At 47.9% G+C, this 16,441-nt stretch overlaps 1 protein-coding gene across 3 annotated transcripts in view; it reads left to right on the top strand.

Moving 5' to 3' along the window:
• Positions 1-2,464: 2,464 nt before the first annotated feature.
• The window catches only part of LOC116956955 (sodium/potassium/calcium exchanger 2-like), an 85,057-nt gene continuing 71,080 nt past the window's right edge, over positions 2,465-16,441 (top strand). Inside the window, exons 1-2 of one of the 3 annotated variants that reach the window (XM_032979040.2) lie at positions 2,465-3,059; positions 9,055-10,268. In XM_032979040.2, coding sequence (XP_032834931.1) covers positions 9,291-10,268 — 978 coding nt within the window. In that variant the 5' untranslated portion in view covers positions 2,465-3,059; positions 9,055-9,290. The remainder of the gene's footprint in view (positions 3,060-9,054; positions 10,269-16,441) is intronic. The other 2 variants (XM_032978886.2, XM_032978954.2) reach the window with 2 other exon arrangements.

Raw genomic sequence — 16,441 nt, 5'->3', positions numbered from 1 at the left:
GTGGCTTATCAACAGATGTGGAAATTTATAGTCGCAGCCAAGTAATCTAAACGTGGAGGACAAAAACCGGAGGACCCAGAGAAAAATCCATGCGACCACCACGGGGAGATAGAACACGCAAACTCAAAACATACAACAGTCATCAGGGTCGGGATCGAACCCACGACCTCCTGCATATCAGTCGTGGAAGATAAAATCTCACGAAACGTTACCTCAGTAGTTTGAACCATACCCCACTGGGCGAGAGATGTGCAATGCAATACAACCACACCCTGGCCAGGCAGAGCGACGGTCAGGGTGTGCGTCTCACAATGGGAAGGTTGTGAGTTAATTTCTTGGTTGGGGCTTGACAACACTACAACTCCTCTGGAGTTGACAACATGAATAAGACGTTGTGGGTATCACATTGTCGGGAAAGCAGTGGCACTCAATGCACACACTGTCATCTTATGGATAGGCCCGTATCCACGATAAGAAAGTGTAATTTCCATCACTGGTTCGGAGCTGTGAACAAATTTGAGGACCTCCTTCCACTTATTTTTGCTTGGGCAGATAACCAATGGCTATGACTACGACATTTGGAAATGGCAGCATCTCTTTCATCTGCTGAATTCGGGTCACGCAACACTCGCAATTCACACCTCATAATATTGAAATTGAGAGTCACATCCCATTGTTGACAACAAAGTTGTTCCACGGGGATGGAGGCTGAGAGACGGGGGCAGCGTGAGAGTGAGGAGGCTGTGGTAAACACTGGGGGTACTATTGACGGTTGCACCTGGTTGTTTGGAAAACTCTCTCTCTCGAAGAAGAAGAAATAAGACGTTACCCACCCCACAACACACACACGACCAACCCCCTCTGCAGTGCTTTTATGGAATCAGTATCGTTATTTATACTGGAGGAATCTGATGAGCTAAAAAGCCCTTTGGGGGGGGGGGCGCCACGGTGGCGACGTGTCATCTTCCTCGCCTGGGATACAGGAGGTCGTCAGTTCGATCCCGACCCTGGCGCCTGCTGTGTATTTGGAGTCTGCGTGTTCTCACCGTGGTCGCGTGGATTTTTTTTCCGGGTCCTCCGGTTTTTTCCCACCACATCTAGAAACATGCGTTTGGATTACTTGGCTGCGATACATTTCCAGATGATGGATAAGCCACTTCGTTGAGCTATCATTTGAGGCCAGGTATCTTCTGAAAAATGACCATATAGCTCAGTGGGCTTTAGCTGGTAAGATTCAAATAGTTAGTCAAATAAGTGATCGTTTTCACAGATATTTAGTAGAGGCGGGTCAGAAAGTTACAAGCAGTGTGAGTTCACACCGTGAGTTTTCTTCACGTTAGAGTGCCACGAAAGAAATATGAATAATATTCCGGCACGCACTTGTGGTGTTACTATGTGAATAAAGCCAGAAGTCAAACGATCATTGGACAATAACAATAACCACCCTTTTAAGCGTGAGAATGTGGCCACGCTCACGCGAACGGTGCTCCTCTTCATTGGCAGTCCTTAGCCACGAGTGGAAAATCCACATTTCTATGGCGAGGGCTCGTGCAGGGGTCGGCAGCCAAAAGAACGGGGAAGAGACATTTTGTTCTTGAAATTCGGTTATAACAACCTCGCTATTTCAAGAGCCGCAATGTACGTGAATGCGAGAGGGTTGTCACGAAGCGGTCCCCTGAGCGAGTGCCTCTAATGGAATGCCATAGTTTACTTCCCACAAAATTGTAGCTATTTTAACACACATGGATGGATGGATGGACGGATGATTGGTTGAGTCGACACCTAATTTTGAATTAAATTCACAACTTTCTGGTAATAAGCGGCCTGCTCTGCAGAGGTGCCTCCAAGTCAATACTGAAAATGTCACATTCCTCTGATGACAACTTATATGTATGACATTGAACGGTGGGTTTTTACAAAGTGGTGTTTAGGCCAGATCAAGTCGAAGAGACTTCAACTAATGAGCATTTGTGGCTGTCAGCAAGGATTACAAGCCCACGTTCCTATGACAGGAACCGGTCTATCCATCGGGTAAGAGTTTCAAAATGAACCTGACATTGGATTGCTCTTACATTTTAAGTACTCTACCCCCTTCTCAAAACTGCACGACAAGTCAGCCATGAACACAATGCATACCTGGTGTAAATATACAATCTCTACATTGTATGCATCTTGTGCCCAATTTTGTATCCTGTTATCTGCGTGCACAATGCATTCCAAATTTATCTTGTAATAGCGATATACATTCATCTAGACGACGTGTTATTTATCTACAAAGCTGTCTCGTACCTTCCTTTACCCACGCGCATCTACGCTTGTGTCCGTAATGTGATCCACATATTAAAGTGTTACGCAATGCATGCCATTTCAAAGGGTCCCACGCCAGAGCACGTGACCACTGAGATGAACATCTCCCATATGGCCATACGGACTGTTGGGGCAAGTGCTGTCAGTGAGCACCTATTACGGTTGGCACTGCACATGATGGGGGGTGGTGGGTGGGCCAGCACCACACCCGGATGCCTTTGTCTGCCCAGTACTTATATTTACGCACCGCACCAGGTACTAATTTAATAACGAGTCGACACACACAAACACACATGCCTTGCGAAAGGCTCTCAGCTTGCGGGCGCTATATTTATCCTCGTATACAAATACTACAGATGACTATACCAGACCACACCCATCCCATCTCCACTGCTTACCTCGTATTGGTCGGCTCTCTCTATAATCAATCCATCGGGTTACACATTCGTATAATCTCCTTTCGCAAGCTCCTCCACTGCACCTTCGTGTCTGTCCCCCCTCCATCCTCTCTCTCTCTCTCTCCCCTCCCTCATTCCCTCCCTCCCTCTCTCTCTCCCCCCCACCACCTCCACCAGCCCCGGCTCTTAGCACTCCTCGCGTTGGCGCTATTCAGTCTGCCCGGACTCCCGTGGGATTCGCAGCCCAGCACAGTGTCACAGCTGCCAACCGCCCGGGACTCCGCCTGGACCCAGCAGCAGCAGCAGCACACCTGGGCGAACTCCGGCTGCGGAGACGCTGATGCGTAAGGCCGGGTAAATACCTGACAACTACGTGTGGGGCACGGTAGGGTAGTCCAGACGTTCTATCTTGGGGGGCGGGGGGGTGGTTTCTGTGGTGCTGATTTTGGCTGACACGGGGCACACAGAAGCCACGGCATCTCGTTGCGTAATAATCGCCTGCGCCGTGAACGCGATGCTGAAATTGAAAATTAATTGGTAATCAAATTTGCCTTTGTAATGGGAAAGTACTGTTGAATGTGTACGAGCGCTGGGTGATCCGTGGTACGAACTCTTTCTTATTCATTACACGATAGAGATGCATCGTTGCTGAGTGACTCATCAATCGGATTCTTCGTCTTACTGCGGTGCGATGGTGATATGTCCAGGAGCTAAGTAGCAGTGTCGAGGTCTGCTAGCCGCGAGAGGGCTTCAAGGGGAGAGTTCGTTCGTGTCGTTGTGTTATTCCTCATCCATTGAAGGAGTGCAGGTGATCGTGGGTTACTATTTGGTTCATAGTTTGGCCTGCTTGGCCACGGTCGAACTGATGATGTGCTATTTTGTAGACGCGGTAGAGAGCTTACATTTGGCATCAATACTGTCGAGTTTACAATTATGTGGAGACAAATATGGGGGGTGGGGGGGGGAACGAATTGTTCGATTGAGGGATCTCAAAAAATGACAGCCCGTGAATGTTGATTGGTTTCACTTATCGGACCAGGTCAGGCGACAGTCATGATTGATTTAGTCTCGCGTTAAACGCTTTTATATATATATAAAAAAAATAAACACCGATGTCCATCGTTATCATCAGTGAACCGAGTACATTTCCTCCGTGAAGCTGAAGCCAATCGAGAGCGTGCCACGCTCTTCACCACGTCCTAGTACGATTGTGCTGTAGTTTGCAGGTGGGCGGACACAACGCTGTGTAGGTATTAGTTCTATCTTTATATTATTGGCACGAGTTGAGCAGACTTCACCACCGGGATTTGAACTCAAAACCCTTCAAACCGTGAGTCCGAACGCTCCATCCACAGCGCTACACAGCTGCGTTTAGTTTAGCTCCATCCACAGCGCTACACAGCTGCGTGTGTGCGTGTGCGAAGCGCTAGTGGGGAGCGGTGGTGGAGCGGTTAGCGCGCTGCGCTATAAACCCGGCGACCTGAGTTCAAATCCCGCTCACCGCCAACACCGGTGACGATTATCTGAACCGGTCCTGGGCCTCCCCTAGGTCGACTCAGCCTCAAATGAGTACCTGGCGCGGTGTGTAAACATCGCCACTAGGGAGACAAAGGCGGTCGGGCGTGGTGCTGGCCACCCACCCCCTCGTGTGCCGTTCCGGCCTTCATAGGTGCTCGCTAACAGCACTTGCCCCTACAGTCTGTTTCAGGCTATACGGGGGATCTTTGTCTTTGCGAATCGCTGCTATCCGTTGTTAAGTCATCGTCGCCTCTCACCTTCACGTATCACAGCGTCCGTCTCGTCGCGTGAACCCCCCCCACCCCCACAGTAGTCAGAGAAACGCATTCGAGTCGTTGTTTTGGAGGTTTTAGTTGCAGCATAATCATCGCTGTGTTAACCCTTTCGGTGGCAGCAAGTCTGCTCCACCGAATCGGCGTCGGCGTTAACATTGAGCCAGACGTTCACCTACTGCAGCTTAGGTTTTTTTTGTTGTTACTATTGTGCCGTACAGATTATTACCGCCTGCTGTTCATCACCATGATGTCCGACGTTTCGCTGCGCGTGCCGTAAAAGGTCCCAGGATGCTGAGCGAATCGTCAGAGATGGGAAGAGCAGGGCCTGGAACAACCCTTAATCGTGTAAATATAAATGTGTCGTTAAACCCGCCACCACCCGACACAGCCAATTAGTAAGGTTTGTCTGTGAATAAGCCAACCAAGACTGGATATCCATTGTAATTGATATGAATAGATTAACCCCCGTCTGGTCTTCCCACGTGATTGGCTCACAAATGACGACATCACAATCACCCCTCTCTGGCTCTCGCCTGATGAGGTTGGTTTTCATTACCGGCGAAACGTCGGACTCGAATTGTAAATGCTGTGGGTTTTCTCTCCAACGCACCGGTGTGCTGAACTGGTAACGAACTGACGCGTTTTGTTTACGCGACAAACCTTACTAATTGGCTGTGTCGGGTGGCGGCGGGTTTAACGACACATTTTACGCGACCTAACCCAAAGAAAACCCTCCGTTATGGATGACATCGGTCGCGGAAGAATACGTGTTACACACATCGGTGTTCTTCACTCATTTTCTTCGGTGGCGCCACTTTCGCCGATAAGACATCAGCGTGAAGGCCGACACACACACCCTTGAAACCGTTGTCGGCTTTGACGGCACGACGATGGGGGGGGGGGGGTGTTGTCACGTAGTTGGGTATTGTCGGGAGCCGCACGTCAGGGGCCTCACTAAAGGTCACCGTCAGTGACCCCGTGTGGGGCTTGCAATGGAGAAAACTGAGCTACGCGTTGTTGTGTGAGCTCGCAGGTCCTCGACACACGAGGTGTGTTTCCCAGTCCGTTGCGCGCGGTCTCGTCTCTTGAGTTAGCGTTTCCCTTCTCTCAAGCCGAGCAAATAGGACTGCTGCATTTATATTAAACGAACTGTTTGGTTATTTTGCTGCGTTGGGAGTGGTGTACAGGTACAAATAGCGAAACAACTCAAGACATTCGTCGAGCAAATAGGACTGCTGCGTTTATATTAAACGAACTGTTTGGTTATTTTGCTGCGTTGGGAGTGGTGTACAGGTACAAATAGCGAAACAACTCAAGACATTCGTCGACAATACTGTGGCCTTAAAGACAAAGAAGGATATAATAATAAGCGACGTTTCAGGCAATGGCCCTTTTTCAGAGCACATAAAGAGGCCGGGCGGTGGTGGCTATGCACGCCGGTAATGCAGCGAGAGTTGGTGGATTGCACAAATGTTGTGAAAATCCATCGTATCCCGCCTTGCTATGAGTGGGTTTTCTGCAGGTCCTCCCGTTTCGTCCCACATGTAAACACTAATTAATTGTCCAATAACACCGTAATGTAGAGAGGACCGTAGAGCTTGGGCAATTGTTTGTGCCGGCTGTCGCGTGGCTGTCTTCCTGCTTCTCTGTGCTTTCTTCGTGTCACCACGTGTTCGCCATCGTTGTCAACACGTGTCACCACGTGTTCGCCATCATTGTCAACACGTGTCACCACGTGTTCGCCATCGTTGTCAACACGTGTCACCACTTGTTCGCCATCGTTGTTAACACGTGTCACCACGTGTTCGCCATCGTTGTCAACACGTGTCACCACGTGTTCGCCATCGTTGTCAACACGTGTCACCACGTGTTCGCCATCGTTGTCAACACGTGTCACCACCTGTTCGCCATCGTTGTCAACACGTGTCACCACGTGTTCGCCATCGTTGTCAACACGTGTCACCACCTGTTCGCCATCGTTGTCAACACGTGTCACCACGTGTTCGCCATCGTTGTCAACACGTGTCACCACGTGTTCACCATCGTTGTGAACACGTGTCACCACGTGTTCGCCATCGTTGTCAACACGTGTCACCACGTGTTCGCCATCGTTGTCAACACGTGTCACCACTTGTTCGCCATCGTTGTCAACACGTGTCACCACGTGTTCGCCATCGTTGTGAACACGTGTCACCACGTGTTCGCCATCGTTGTCAACACGTGTCACCACGTGTTCGTTATCAACACGTGTCACCACGTGTTCGCCATCGTTGTGAACACGTGTCACCACGTGTTCGCCATCGTTGTCAACACGTGTCACCACGTGTTCGCCATCGTTGTCAACACGTGTCACCACGTGTTCGCCATCGTTGTCAACACGTGTCACCACGTGTTCGCCATCGTTGTCAACACGTGTCACCACGTGTTCGCCATCGTTGTCAACACGTGTCACCACGTGTTCGCCATCGTTGTCAACACGTGTCACCACGTGTTCGCCATCGTTGTCAACACGTGTCACCACTTGTTCGCCATCGTTGTCAACACGTGTCACCACGTGTTCGCCATCGTTGTCAACACGTGTCACCACTTGTTCGCCATCGTTGTCAATACGTGTCACCACTTGTTCGCCATCGTTGTCAACACGTGTCACCACTTGTTCGCCATCGTTCTCAACACGTGTCACCACTTGTTCGCCATCGTTGTCAACACGTGTCACCACTTGTTCGCCATCGTTGTCAACACGTCACACCACTTGTTCGCCATCGTTGTCAACACGTGTCACCACTTGTTCGCCATCGTTGTCAACACGTGTCACCACTTGTTCGCCATCGTTGTCAACACGTGTCACCACTTGTTCGCCATCGTTGTCAACACGTGTCACCACTTGTTCGCCATCGTTTTCAACACGTGTCACCACTTGTTCGCCATCGTTGTCAACACGTGCCCGGAATCATCTCCAGGTGGTCTCCAGAGGCAGCAGCACGTTTCTTGTGGTGTTGTTGCAAATTCTCAGAAGTGTTAAAAAAAATGTTAAGCACCCTGTATAATATGTCATTGTAAAAAAAAACACATTTTGTAAATACTGTGTTTAAAACCTCCTGGCGTATGAACAAACACACACTCACGTTTGTATAAACATTACTGTCCGTCACTTCACGTGAAAATAATGCACGATGCACGCATCTGCAGAGGATATTGGCAGATTGTCGTTCTCATGATAACCCGAGATAGTCCACACGAGGTAATCACAAGTATCCCTGGCGGTGTGCAATCTACAACCAGCATCGCTAGCGGGGTTAACAAAATAAGTAGTCTCTCCGCAAAACGTGATAAAAGTTACACAATCCGTCAGCCGCACGGGCTCGTTTTTGCAGCATTGATTTCAATACGAGAGAATCTCTGGACCAAAAAAATCTTGACTTATGGCTTTCGTGACTGCAGGAATTCATATTCTTTCGGTAAAGTCGCATAGATAGGTTCAAAGAATTTAACAAAATATAACAAAAAACTACGACGCTTCAATCACAACACAAGCGATCGTCATCTCTTTCCTCCTGATGACGACCGCTTATGTTGTGATCGAAACTTCATAGTTTTTTGTTATTTTCTTTGAACCTATCTACGTGACTTTTAGCGAAAGACCCAAAGAATAATCTCTGGACCGGTTTCGACATACGGTGTCTCATCAGCAGCAGACGAGACACTGCCCATCTTACATGTAAGGATCCTTCCTCTCTTTACGGTATGGGTCCTATGTCGTGTAGTAACGTGCGTACTTATTTCACGTGGACAGACATGTGAAGGACACATTTTCTGCTCATTTATTTGGCTATTTATATTCCCCACAATGACGCGAATGATTATTTGTAGCCAGCGATTCGCGGTTCAAATCCAGCGGTCGGCCTGATTAACACTTATCTCATTGAGCATAATAAAATAGGCCCTGTCTGCTTCGGGGAGGACGTTCGAGATTCCCGCGAGAGTAGGCCATTGTATTTTGGCGTCATGTCCCACGTAAAGAAAAAATAATTACCCACAATGACATTACTCGTTTGAAATATACTGCGCACAGCAATCACTGTCACCGACTGCAAAAAAAAAAAATTGGCAGGAAAAGTTTCATGAGAATCTGTGAGGCTTTCCTGGGTAACAAAAAAAAGGTGATAACAATGACGAGATCATCACAATCGTCGCTTTATGGGTATTGAGACGGTACAAACATCGGACAGATCGCTCGGGAGCCAATCCACACGGACGTGACGGTTCAAACCCCGCACCCTGCTACCCGCAGCATGGGTACAATACAGCGATGTATATATTTGTGGTGATTTACTGTTAAACCTCGCCGTCTGCTGTAAAGTCAAAGTTAAAAAACCCTGTAGTATCGTTCACGAGAGGAGACCATCGTGTGCCGGCATTACAGCCCAAATTGACAACCGTCCCACAACTAAATAGTATTGGTCGACTATCTGTGCGGAGCTTGGCACACGCAGTGGGCGCTGTAACGGGTGGCAGGAGTAAAGGACACTCACGTGAGACCGCTTTGATCTTCCCAGAACTGCTGGCGGAGATCGCTCTCACCGCTGACGATGCTGCGCGGGCCAAGGCGTCTCTGGAGGAACAAGAACAACAACAAGAACAACAACAACAAGAACAACAACAACAAGAACAACAACAACAAGAACAACAACAAGAACAAGAACAACAAGAACAACAACAGCAGCAGTCACACGACAGCCATCACCTGTGCAGCCTCGCGCCTCCTCCAACATTAGCGGGGGACGCCGCAACGATGACGCATCAGCACCGGCAGGACTCGGAGACGTCGGGCAGAGACCCCTGGCAGAGCCGCTCCGTCGCCATGCACCCTCGCAAGAGAAAGAAAAGGTTCCGCTGTGACCGCATCCTCTTCCTGGCCACCGTGACCACCTGCGCCTGCCTGCTGCTCTCCTCGCCGGAGGACGGCACGCCGAGGACGGATGACGAGCAGGCGCCGGACGCGGCCATCGTCCGGACGCCGTCCGCATCTTTCAGAACGAGGAGGGCTCTACAAGAGGAGGGGGTCGGCAACAACGAGACGGACGGGGGGCGGCGGTGGAGGAACGCGTCCGCGGGCAACGCGAGCGCGAACCTGGGTGGGCGAGCCGAGAGGCGAGCGGCAGACAACGCGTCGGCCGTCGCCTACGAACCGCAGGGGGACTACCCGCAGGACCTCTTCTCGCTGGCGGAGCGACGCCAGGGTGCCGTGGCATTCCACATCATGGGCATGATGTACATGTTCATCTCGCTGGCCATCGTGTGCGACGAGTTCTTTGTGCCGGCGCTCACGGTCATCACGGAGAAGCTGCGCATCTCCGAAGACGTGGCGGGAGCGACGTTCATGGCCGCGGGCGGTTCGGCGCCCGAGCTCTTCACGTCGCTCATCGGGGTCTTCATCTCGCACAGCAACGTGGGTATCGGCACCATCGTGGGCTCAGCCGTCTTCAACATCCTGTTCGTCATCGGCATGTGCGCCGTCTTCTCCAAGGAGATCCTCCGCCTCACGTGGTGGCCACTATTTCGGGACGTGAGTTTCTACATCATCGACCTCATCATGCTCATCATCTTCTTCCTGGACAACCAGATCATGTGGTGGGAGAGCGTCACGCTGCTGTGCTGCTACATCAGCTACGTGATCTTCATGAAGTTCAACGCGAACGTGGAGGGCTGGGTGAAGAACAACATCGTGCGCAGACGGGTCGTCAGGGTCACGGCAGCTGAGGATGACAAGGTGAGAGAGCGATCGACAGAAGAGCTTCCCCTCGCTCTGTCCCATGCGAGTTGCTCGCACGTCGCTCGCGTGGTCAATGCAGATACGGTGAGCAAGCGGCGAGTTGACTCGGCAACTGCGCTTGATGGAGCCAGTTGATGGTGCGTTTAAGTTACCATCGATGATGCACAACTATGATGCGACAATACAAAAAAAGTGGACTGTCACTGTTTGGCTCAATGGACACAGCCTCCCCCCCCGCCCCTCTACGCTGTGTTTAGTCCATAAAATGAGTACCCTGTGAATTTGATGACACCTATTAGCATAACATTTTGTGCAGATTAATATGAATTCGCCCAGGATTTAATCAGCCGGAGAAACGAGCACTCGTGAAGTTTGTTGTCAAGTTGAGAGGGCTGAAACGGGTAAGCGGCTTCGTGTCGCTAAGTCCGCTCGCGTGTGCTCTCAGCACCACGGACAGCTACCCACCCGGCATTAGGAACCGCTCGTGCATAGGATGCAAGGGCAAAAGCATTACTCAAATTCCCGACGCATCATCATTAACTTTAGAAAGACCCTCTTAATTGACCGCAACCAGGGACTCGCGTATCCTACTACGGCATACGTGGCAGTAAAGAAGAAACCTACTAGCGATTGTTAACATTATTAATTGCGCATTAATATGTAATAATTACACTCAAAACTCAAGTCAGCCAATTCGTTCAGATTGTGCTGCCGGTAAACGGGATCCGATGAACGTTTGTGTGGATCGGGGGTTTGTCCAGGTTGAACGTGAACACGCATGTGGCTTTTTTTTCCTGGTGCTCCAGTTTCCCTCGCGCATGTAAACTGACTTGCAGTTGCTAATTTATTAAAACTCGGCTGTTAAAATCGAGTCAGTATTTCAATCAGTTGGTAAGCTCAGTGAACTGATGTTCGACGTGTTTCATGCAGCTTGAATGGAGCTGCACCGGACAGAGACAAACAGTGGCTAGCTTACAAACAACGACTGTTACCTGCATATATTTTTCAAACTCAAGCAATGAAACCGATAACCATGGGACTGCTAAGCTTTTGTGAACATTATTTTTCACCTGCAAAATGCGTTGGAATGTTTTGAGTGAACAAACAAACCGTTGATAGCTAACAGCTACAATAACATGTTTGTATAGTTGACAATAAACCGAGGAGTTTGCGATCAGGCCTGAACTGTAATTCAGGTTTGCCAAGATCATTCCTGCATTAAGTTCGTTACAAATGAAAACACAATGAACACGTTTTGCAAACATAATCTCTTGCTAAGACTAATGCCCACACATATACAGTACTTATGACCTTTGACAAGATTACAGGTTATTTCATGTTACCTGCCCTTAATTCACTCACTTGGTAATCGTTTTAGTTTAGATTTCTGTATAAATCCTTATTAGGCTAGCTGCACTTAATCTGCACTCAGAGCAAGAGGGTGCAGTGTTTGGAGAGGGCTTTGAACGTGCCGAATCATGGAAACACGATACTTTAACGATGCAGTTATTATTAAATATATTTCTTTGTTGGTTCATTAAACAGAACGACTGAATATATATATTATGTCCATTGAGCTTGCAGCACATGGGACACCGATCACACTTGCAATTACTGTCTTGAATTGAGAAAGTCACGTGGAGTTTTGGTTTTCTTCATATTTACTGAAGTCGTTCTATAAATGAAACTACTTGTCCTATCAGAGCATACCAACACAAAGTTCTCCGATGTGTTTCTGGTTGAGCGCGTCTTGTTCAGCACGATGTCCGACGTTTCACTCCACGTGTTGGGAGCTTCTTTAGGAACAGTGGAATCACAAAAGTGTAAACAGTCTAACAAAGAAAATTATAACGATCCTCTTTATAACCTTTAACGGACTGTTGGGGCAAATGCTGTTAGTGAGCACCTATGAAGGCCGGCATGGCACACGAGGGGGTGGGTGGCCACCACCACGCCCGACCGCCTTTGTCTCTCCAGTGGCGATGCTTACACTCCGCACCAGGTACTCATTTGAGGCTGAGTCGACCGAGGGCAGGCCGAGGACCGCTTCAGATAATCGTCACCGGTGTTGGCCCTGAGCGGGAATCGAACTCGGGTAGCCGGGTTCATGGCGCAGCGCGCTAAGCGTAACAACTCCGCTCCCCAGTCTAACGCACGCACGTACCGGCTTAAACTAAGAAGCTGGGTTTGGTGAGATGCTTGTAAATGCGAACCCTCATTTACAAGTCGGATGTTAATATTTTCTTGGTAAAGCTTACCGTTTATTATCGGAGTTATACTGCATGAACGGAGAACACACTGTATTTAAAAAAGAGAGATCTTTACTCAGATGTCATAATCTAAACGGTTTATATATTAGCCAAAATTACTTACGCTAAAATGTTTTCAACTTTTATTTAAAAATGAGATTGACCACAGCTCATGGTGATGATTGTCTTGATGGTGCAAATAATTTTCAAATACAATATTACATATCTACCAATGAAATACGTCTTCATAATTAAAGTTATCATTGGGAAATATCACACTTATGCGGAGCATGTACATATTAGCACCGAGTATAGACCAATACAAGATGTCAAGCTATGTTAAGCTAATATGCCCACTCTAGCCTTTATTTACTAGATTGCCCTATTTTCTAGTAAAGGCCATGATGACTTACCTGCTCGCTCCCCATCTTAGGTGTGGCCAACAGATGGAAATCAGAGAAGAGAGGCAGAACGTTGCGTGATGTTGAAAGCCTCACACCGTCCTGATGAGTCTAAACAGACCAACGCACAATGATAGACCCAAAGACTTTCATATACATGGTCTAAACTAAACTGAACACATTTTTCATTAGTGACCTGGCCACAAATGATAGCTCAACGAAGTGGCTCATCATCTGTGGAGGGAAAAACCGGAGGAAAATCCACGCACTCACGGGGCCACGGGGAGAACATGCAAACTCCCAATGCACAGGCGTTAGGGTTGGGATCGAGTCCACGACCTCCTGTATACCAGGCGAGGCATTTAACATATCGTCACTGTGGTGCCCGTGCTCAAAAAGTCAGTGTCTCCCTACTAAAATAAGAATGTGGTGTTACCTATCTGTCGGTGGCCCTCAGCCAGGAGTGTCAACTCCACACTCCCATTCTTGGATATACTCTTGAATTTTTAACCAGAATTGTAACTCAAAACCTTCCAATTGTAGGTTGAGCGTTCCCTCACAGTGCTGGTGGCTCGCTATATTTACATGCTCAAGGTCAAAGTGTCTCCATATTCAAACCAGCATTTGGTAGTGTTCATCTCCTTTGGTGGTCCCGAGTCAGTGGCAGACAGTTCACAATCCTGAGACGAGAGTCAGTATTTATATATTAATACAATTAAATTTACACAAAGGCAAAATAAAGCTGTGCTTTGCAAAGAAATGTACAGTAATTCAAGTTATCCGGAGCATTATGGCCATCACCATTACATGTTCACTTTTGTTCCAGAAGAATCTTGACAAATAGAGATCAAAGTACACATGTCTCCTGACTTTGATGTTAGAGAAAATGTGCTTTCATCTTTCATGGCACGTTTCTCATCTTAAACTTGTACAGAAATCAGGTCCCTCTAGGGAAACATATTTCAAGTAATGATGATGATTATAATGAAGTAGTCCTGAGTTTTATTCAAGGTTTCCCCAGTAGAGACCTCATTTTGGTCGTGTTTGGATGTGGGTCAAATCATGGGGAGTGGTTGTGTACTTTTAGCGCATCCTGCTGCGAACCCGGCAACCTGAGTTCGATTTATGCTCAATGGCCAACACAAGGGAATATTATCTGAATGAGTCCTGGGCCTCCCCTTGGTCGACTCAGCCTCAAATGAGAACCTGGTGCATGGTGTGTAAACACGAGGGAGACAAAGGCTGCCGGGCGTGGTGCTGGCCACCCACCCCTTCGTGTGCCATGCCGGCCTTCATAGGCGCTCGCTAACAGCACTTGTCATCAACACACTTGCACGAGTGTTCAGACTGTACGGGGAGATCTTTATCTTTGTATCGGAGAAAACCTACAAGCACAAGGGGATAACACTGAAACATCCAGAATGACGGATCTGGAACCCATTTGCTGTACTCCCATCTCCTGGCCTCCTGTATAGCCCAGCAGGTTAGAAATACGATAAAAGCTGTGTGATTCACAACCCCCACTTTAATAAGCATTTGATTCCAGGGATGCGTCACCATGCAGAGTGAAATCATCAGGGACGCCACCCAGCCAGCGAAAAAACGTATTCTATTATGATAATAGTATATTATTCGCAACATGATGAGCAATAAAGGCACGAGTGCTCCTCGTGTTGACTGTCATGGTAGTGTTGGTTGGTTGCTGTGTTGCGCGAGTGTTGGTGTAGCAGGCTGTGTGCTAAGGGGGGAAGGCAGAGATGCTCTGTGACGATTGGGTGGAGTAGGGTTGCAACTTGTCCTGGTTTTCCCAGCATCATCTTAATTTTGAGGCAGCTGTCCTGGAAAAATCTGGAAGTCTTTCCGAAACATGAAGAGTACCACTGCACAATTCAAGACAATGCATGTACGTGCGGATTTCCCCTTTTCCGGAATAGTGAGATATTCAATGTTGATTTGAAACTTTCGTGACTGCAGGAATCCATACTCTTTGGTTCTTTCGGTAAAGTGCTTTCCCACCTGATGACGGACGCTTGTGTTGCGCCCGAAACGTCGTGATTTATTTTATTTTATACCCACGTGACTTTACCGAAAGCACCAAAGAGTGCGGTGAGAATATTCCTCTTCGCATGGTAGGTCACAGTTGTTTGTACCGCGGAGGTGGCAACGCGAGGATGGAGTGGGTTTGGTGATGTGAATTGGAGCGAGCGGAGCCATGTCCAGGTATGAGCAGGTATCTGCCAGGTGATGTCCATTTAGAGGTGACCCTGTGTTTAATGGGTGACGTTGAGGTGAAAGGGACAACGTTTTGTGATTGGTGGATAATGTGTTTTGTTTGCGGCGGTATTTGACTTCCGAGGTAGCCTATGAGAACATGTTGCTCGTTCATATCTCAAGGGATGAAGGTTCATGGTTTTTTACAATTCGGGAGTATTGTGGGCTTAGCTGCTACGCAATAAATGTTAAGTGGTGCAAGTGCTTCATTGATATGCTTTGTTATGTACGTATGTATGTTACATTTCTTTTGCACCATACGTAGCCAACCCTGCTAATCGGAGGTGGAGGGGAATGACAACAAAATAAACACAAAAAGCAGTTTTAAAGAAATGCATTTTCAATCTAGATTTGAAAGTGCATAGCTCCAAGTACCTTCCTAATATCGGAAGGAGGAGCTTTCCAGACGGCCGCAGAAGGGCATCTGAAAGCACGTGAATGCAGTGCCCGTCTTTGTTCAATGGCTATCCAAAAGCCGCTGCGAGGATGACCGGAGTATGCGTGATAGATTATGTTCCTTGACGAGATCATCGAGGTGTTGTGGTTCATTTGTGGCAAACGCACGTTTACACGAAGTCCTAAAACACCAGTGTTGGCCTGCCAATCACAATAGAAGTTTTTTTTTTATTTTCTGGGAATCTGCACAGATGTCTTGTGTCACCTCTAGTGAAGGTAACTCTCGCAACACTGGGTGGTGACATGGCCCATCGGTAACGCGTCAAACGGCCCTGGGAAATGTGACATATTTTGACAGCTGCAAATTCAACTTTTTTAAAATTGGTGACAGACAGGAGGAGGCATGGCTGTACTAGCTGCCTAAAGATGAATTGTTATTATTTGTCGTATATCTTTGTACTATAGTTGCTTAGAAGATACAAGAGCCCCATGCTATAATTTGTTTTACCATAGATGCACAGCAAGCTCAAGATGACTGGGTCTAACAACACTGCCTTTAAACAAATCGTATGAGTATTTATAATGTTGTTGTGCAGTCAACGTAGACCTCAAATCAACACTGACACACTGTGTTGTGTAAATTTAAACAGCATCTCTCATTAATTATGCGACGAAATCCTGCGAAGTGCATTGCCGTAAATGTTGAGAATTTTTATTTTTAAATCTAATTTTGGTGGCAAAATGATACAAAAACATTTGGTTGCGGGTTATTGGAGATATTATTGGATATCAACAAAAGCAGGTAAATTACTTGTGAAGACCAGCAGAGAACATTTGGTTCAACACAATGCCT

This window comes from Petromyzon marinus, chromosome 1 (assembly GCF_048934315.1).
Source record: "Petromyzon marinus isolate PM22_M1 ecotype Great Lakes invasive population chromosome 1, UKy_Petmar_22M1.pri1.0, whole genome shotgun sequence".
Taxonomy (NCBI): Eukaryota; Metazoa; Chordata; class Hyperoartia; order Petromyzontiformes; family Petromyzontidae; genus Petromyzon; species Petromyzon marinus.
Note: the sequence above shows the minus strand (reverse complement) of the source record. Positions and strands in the feature narration are given on the sequence as shown.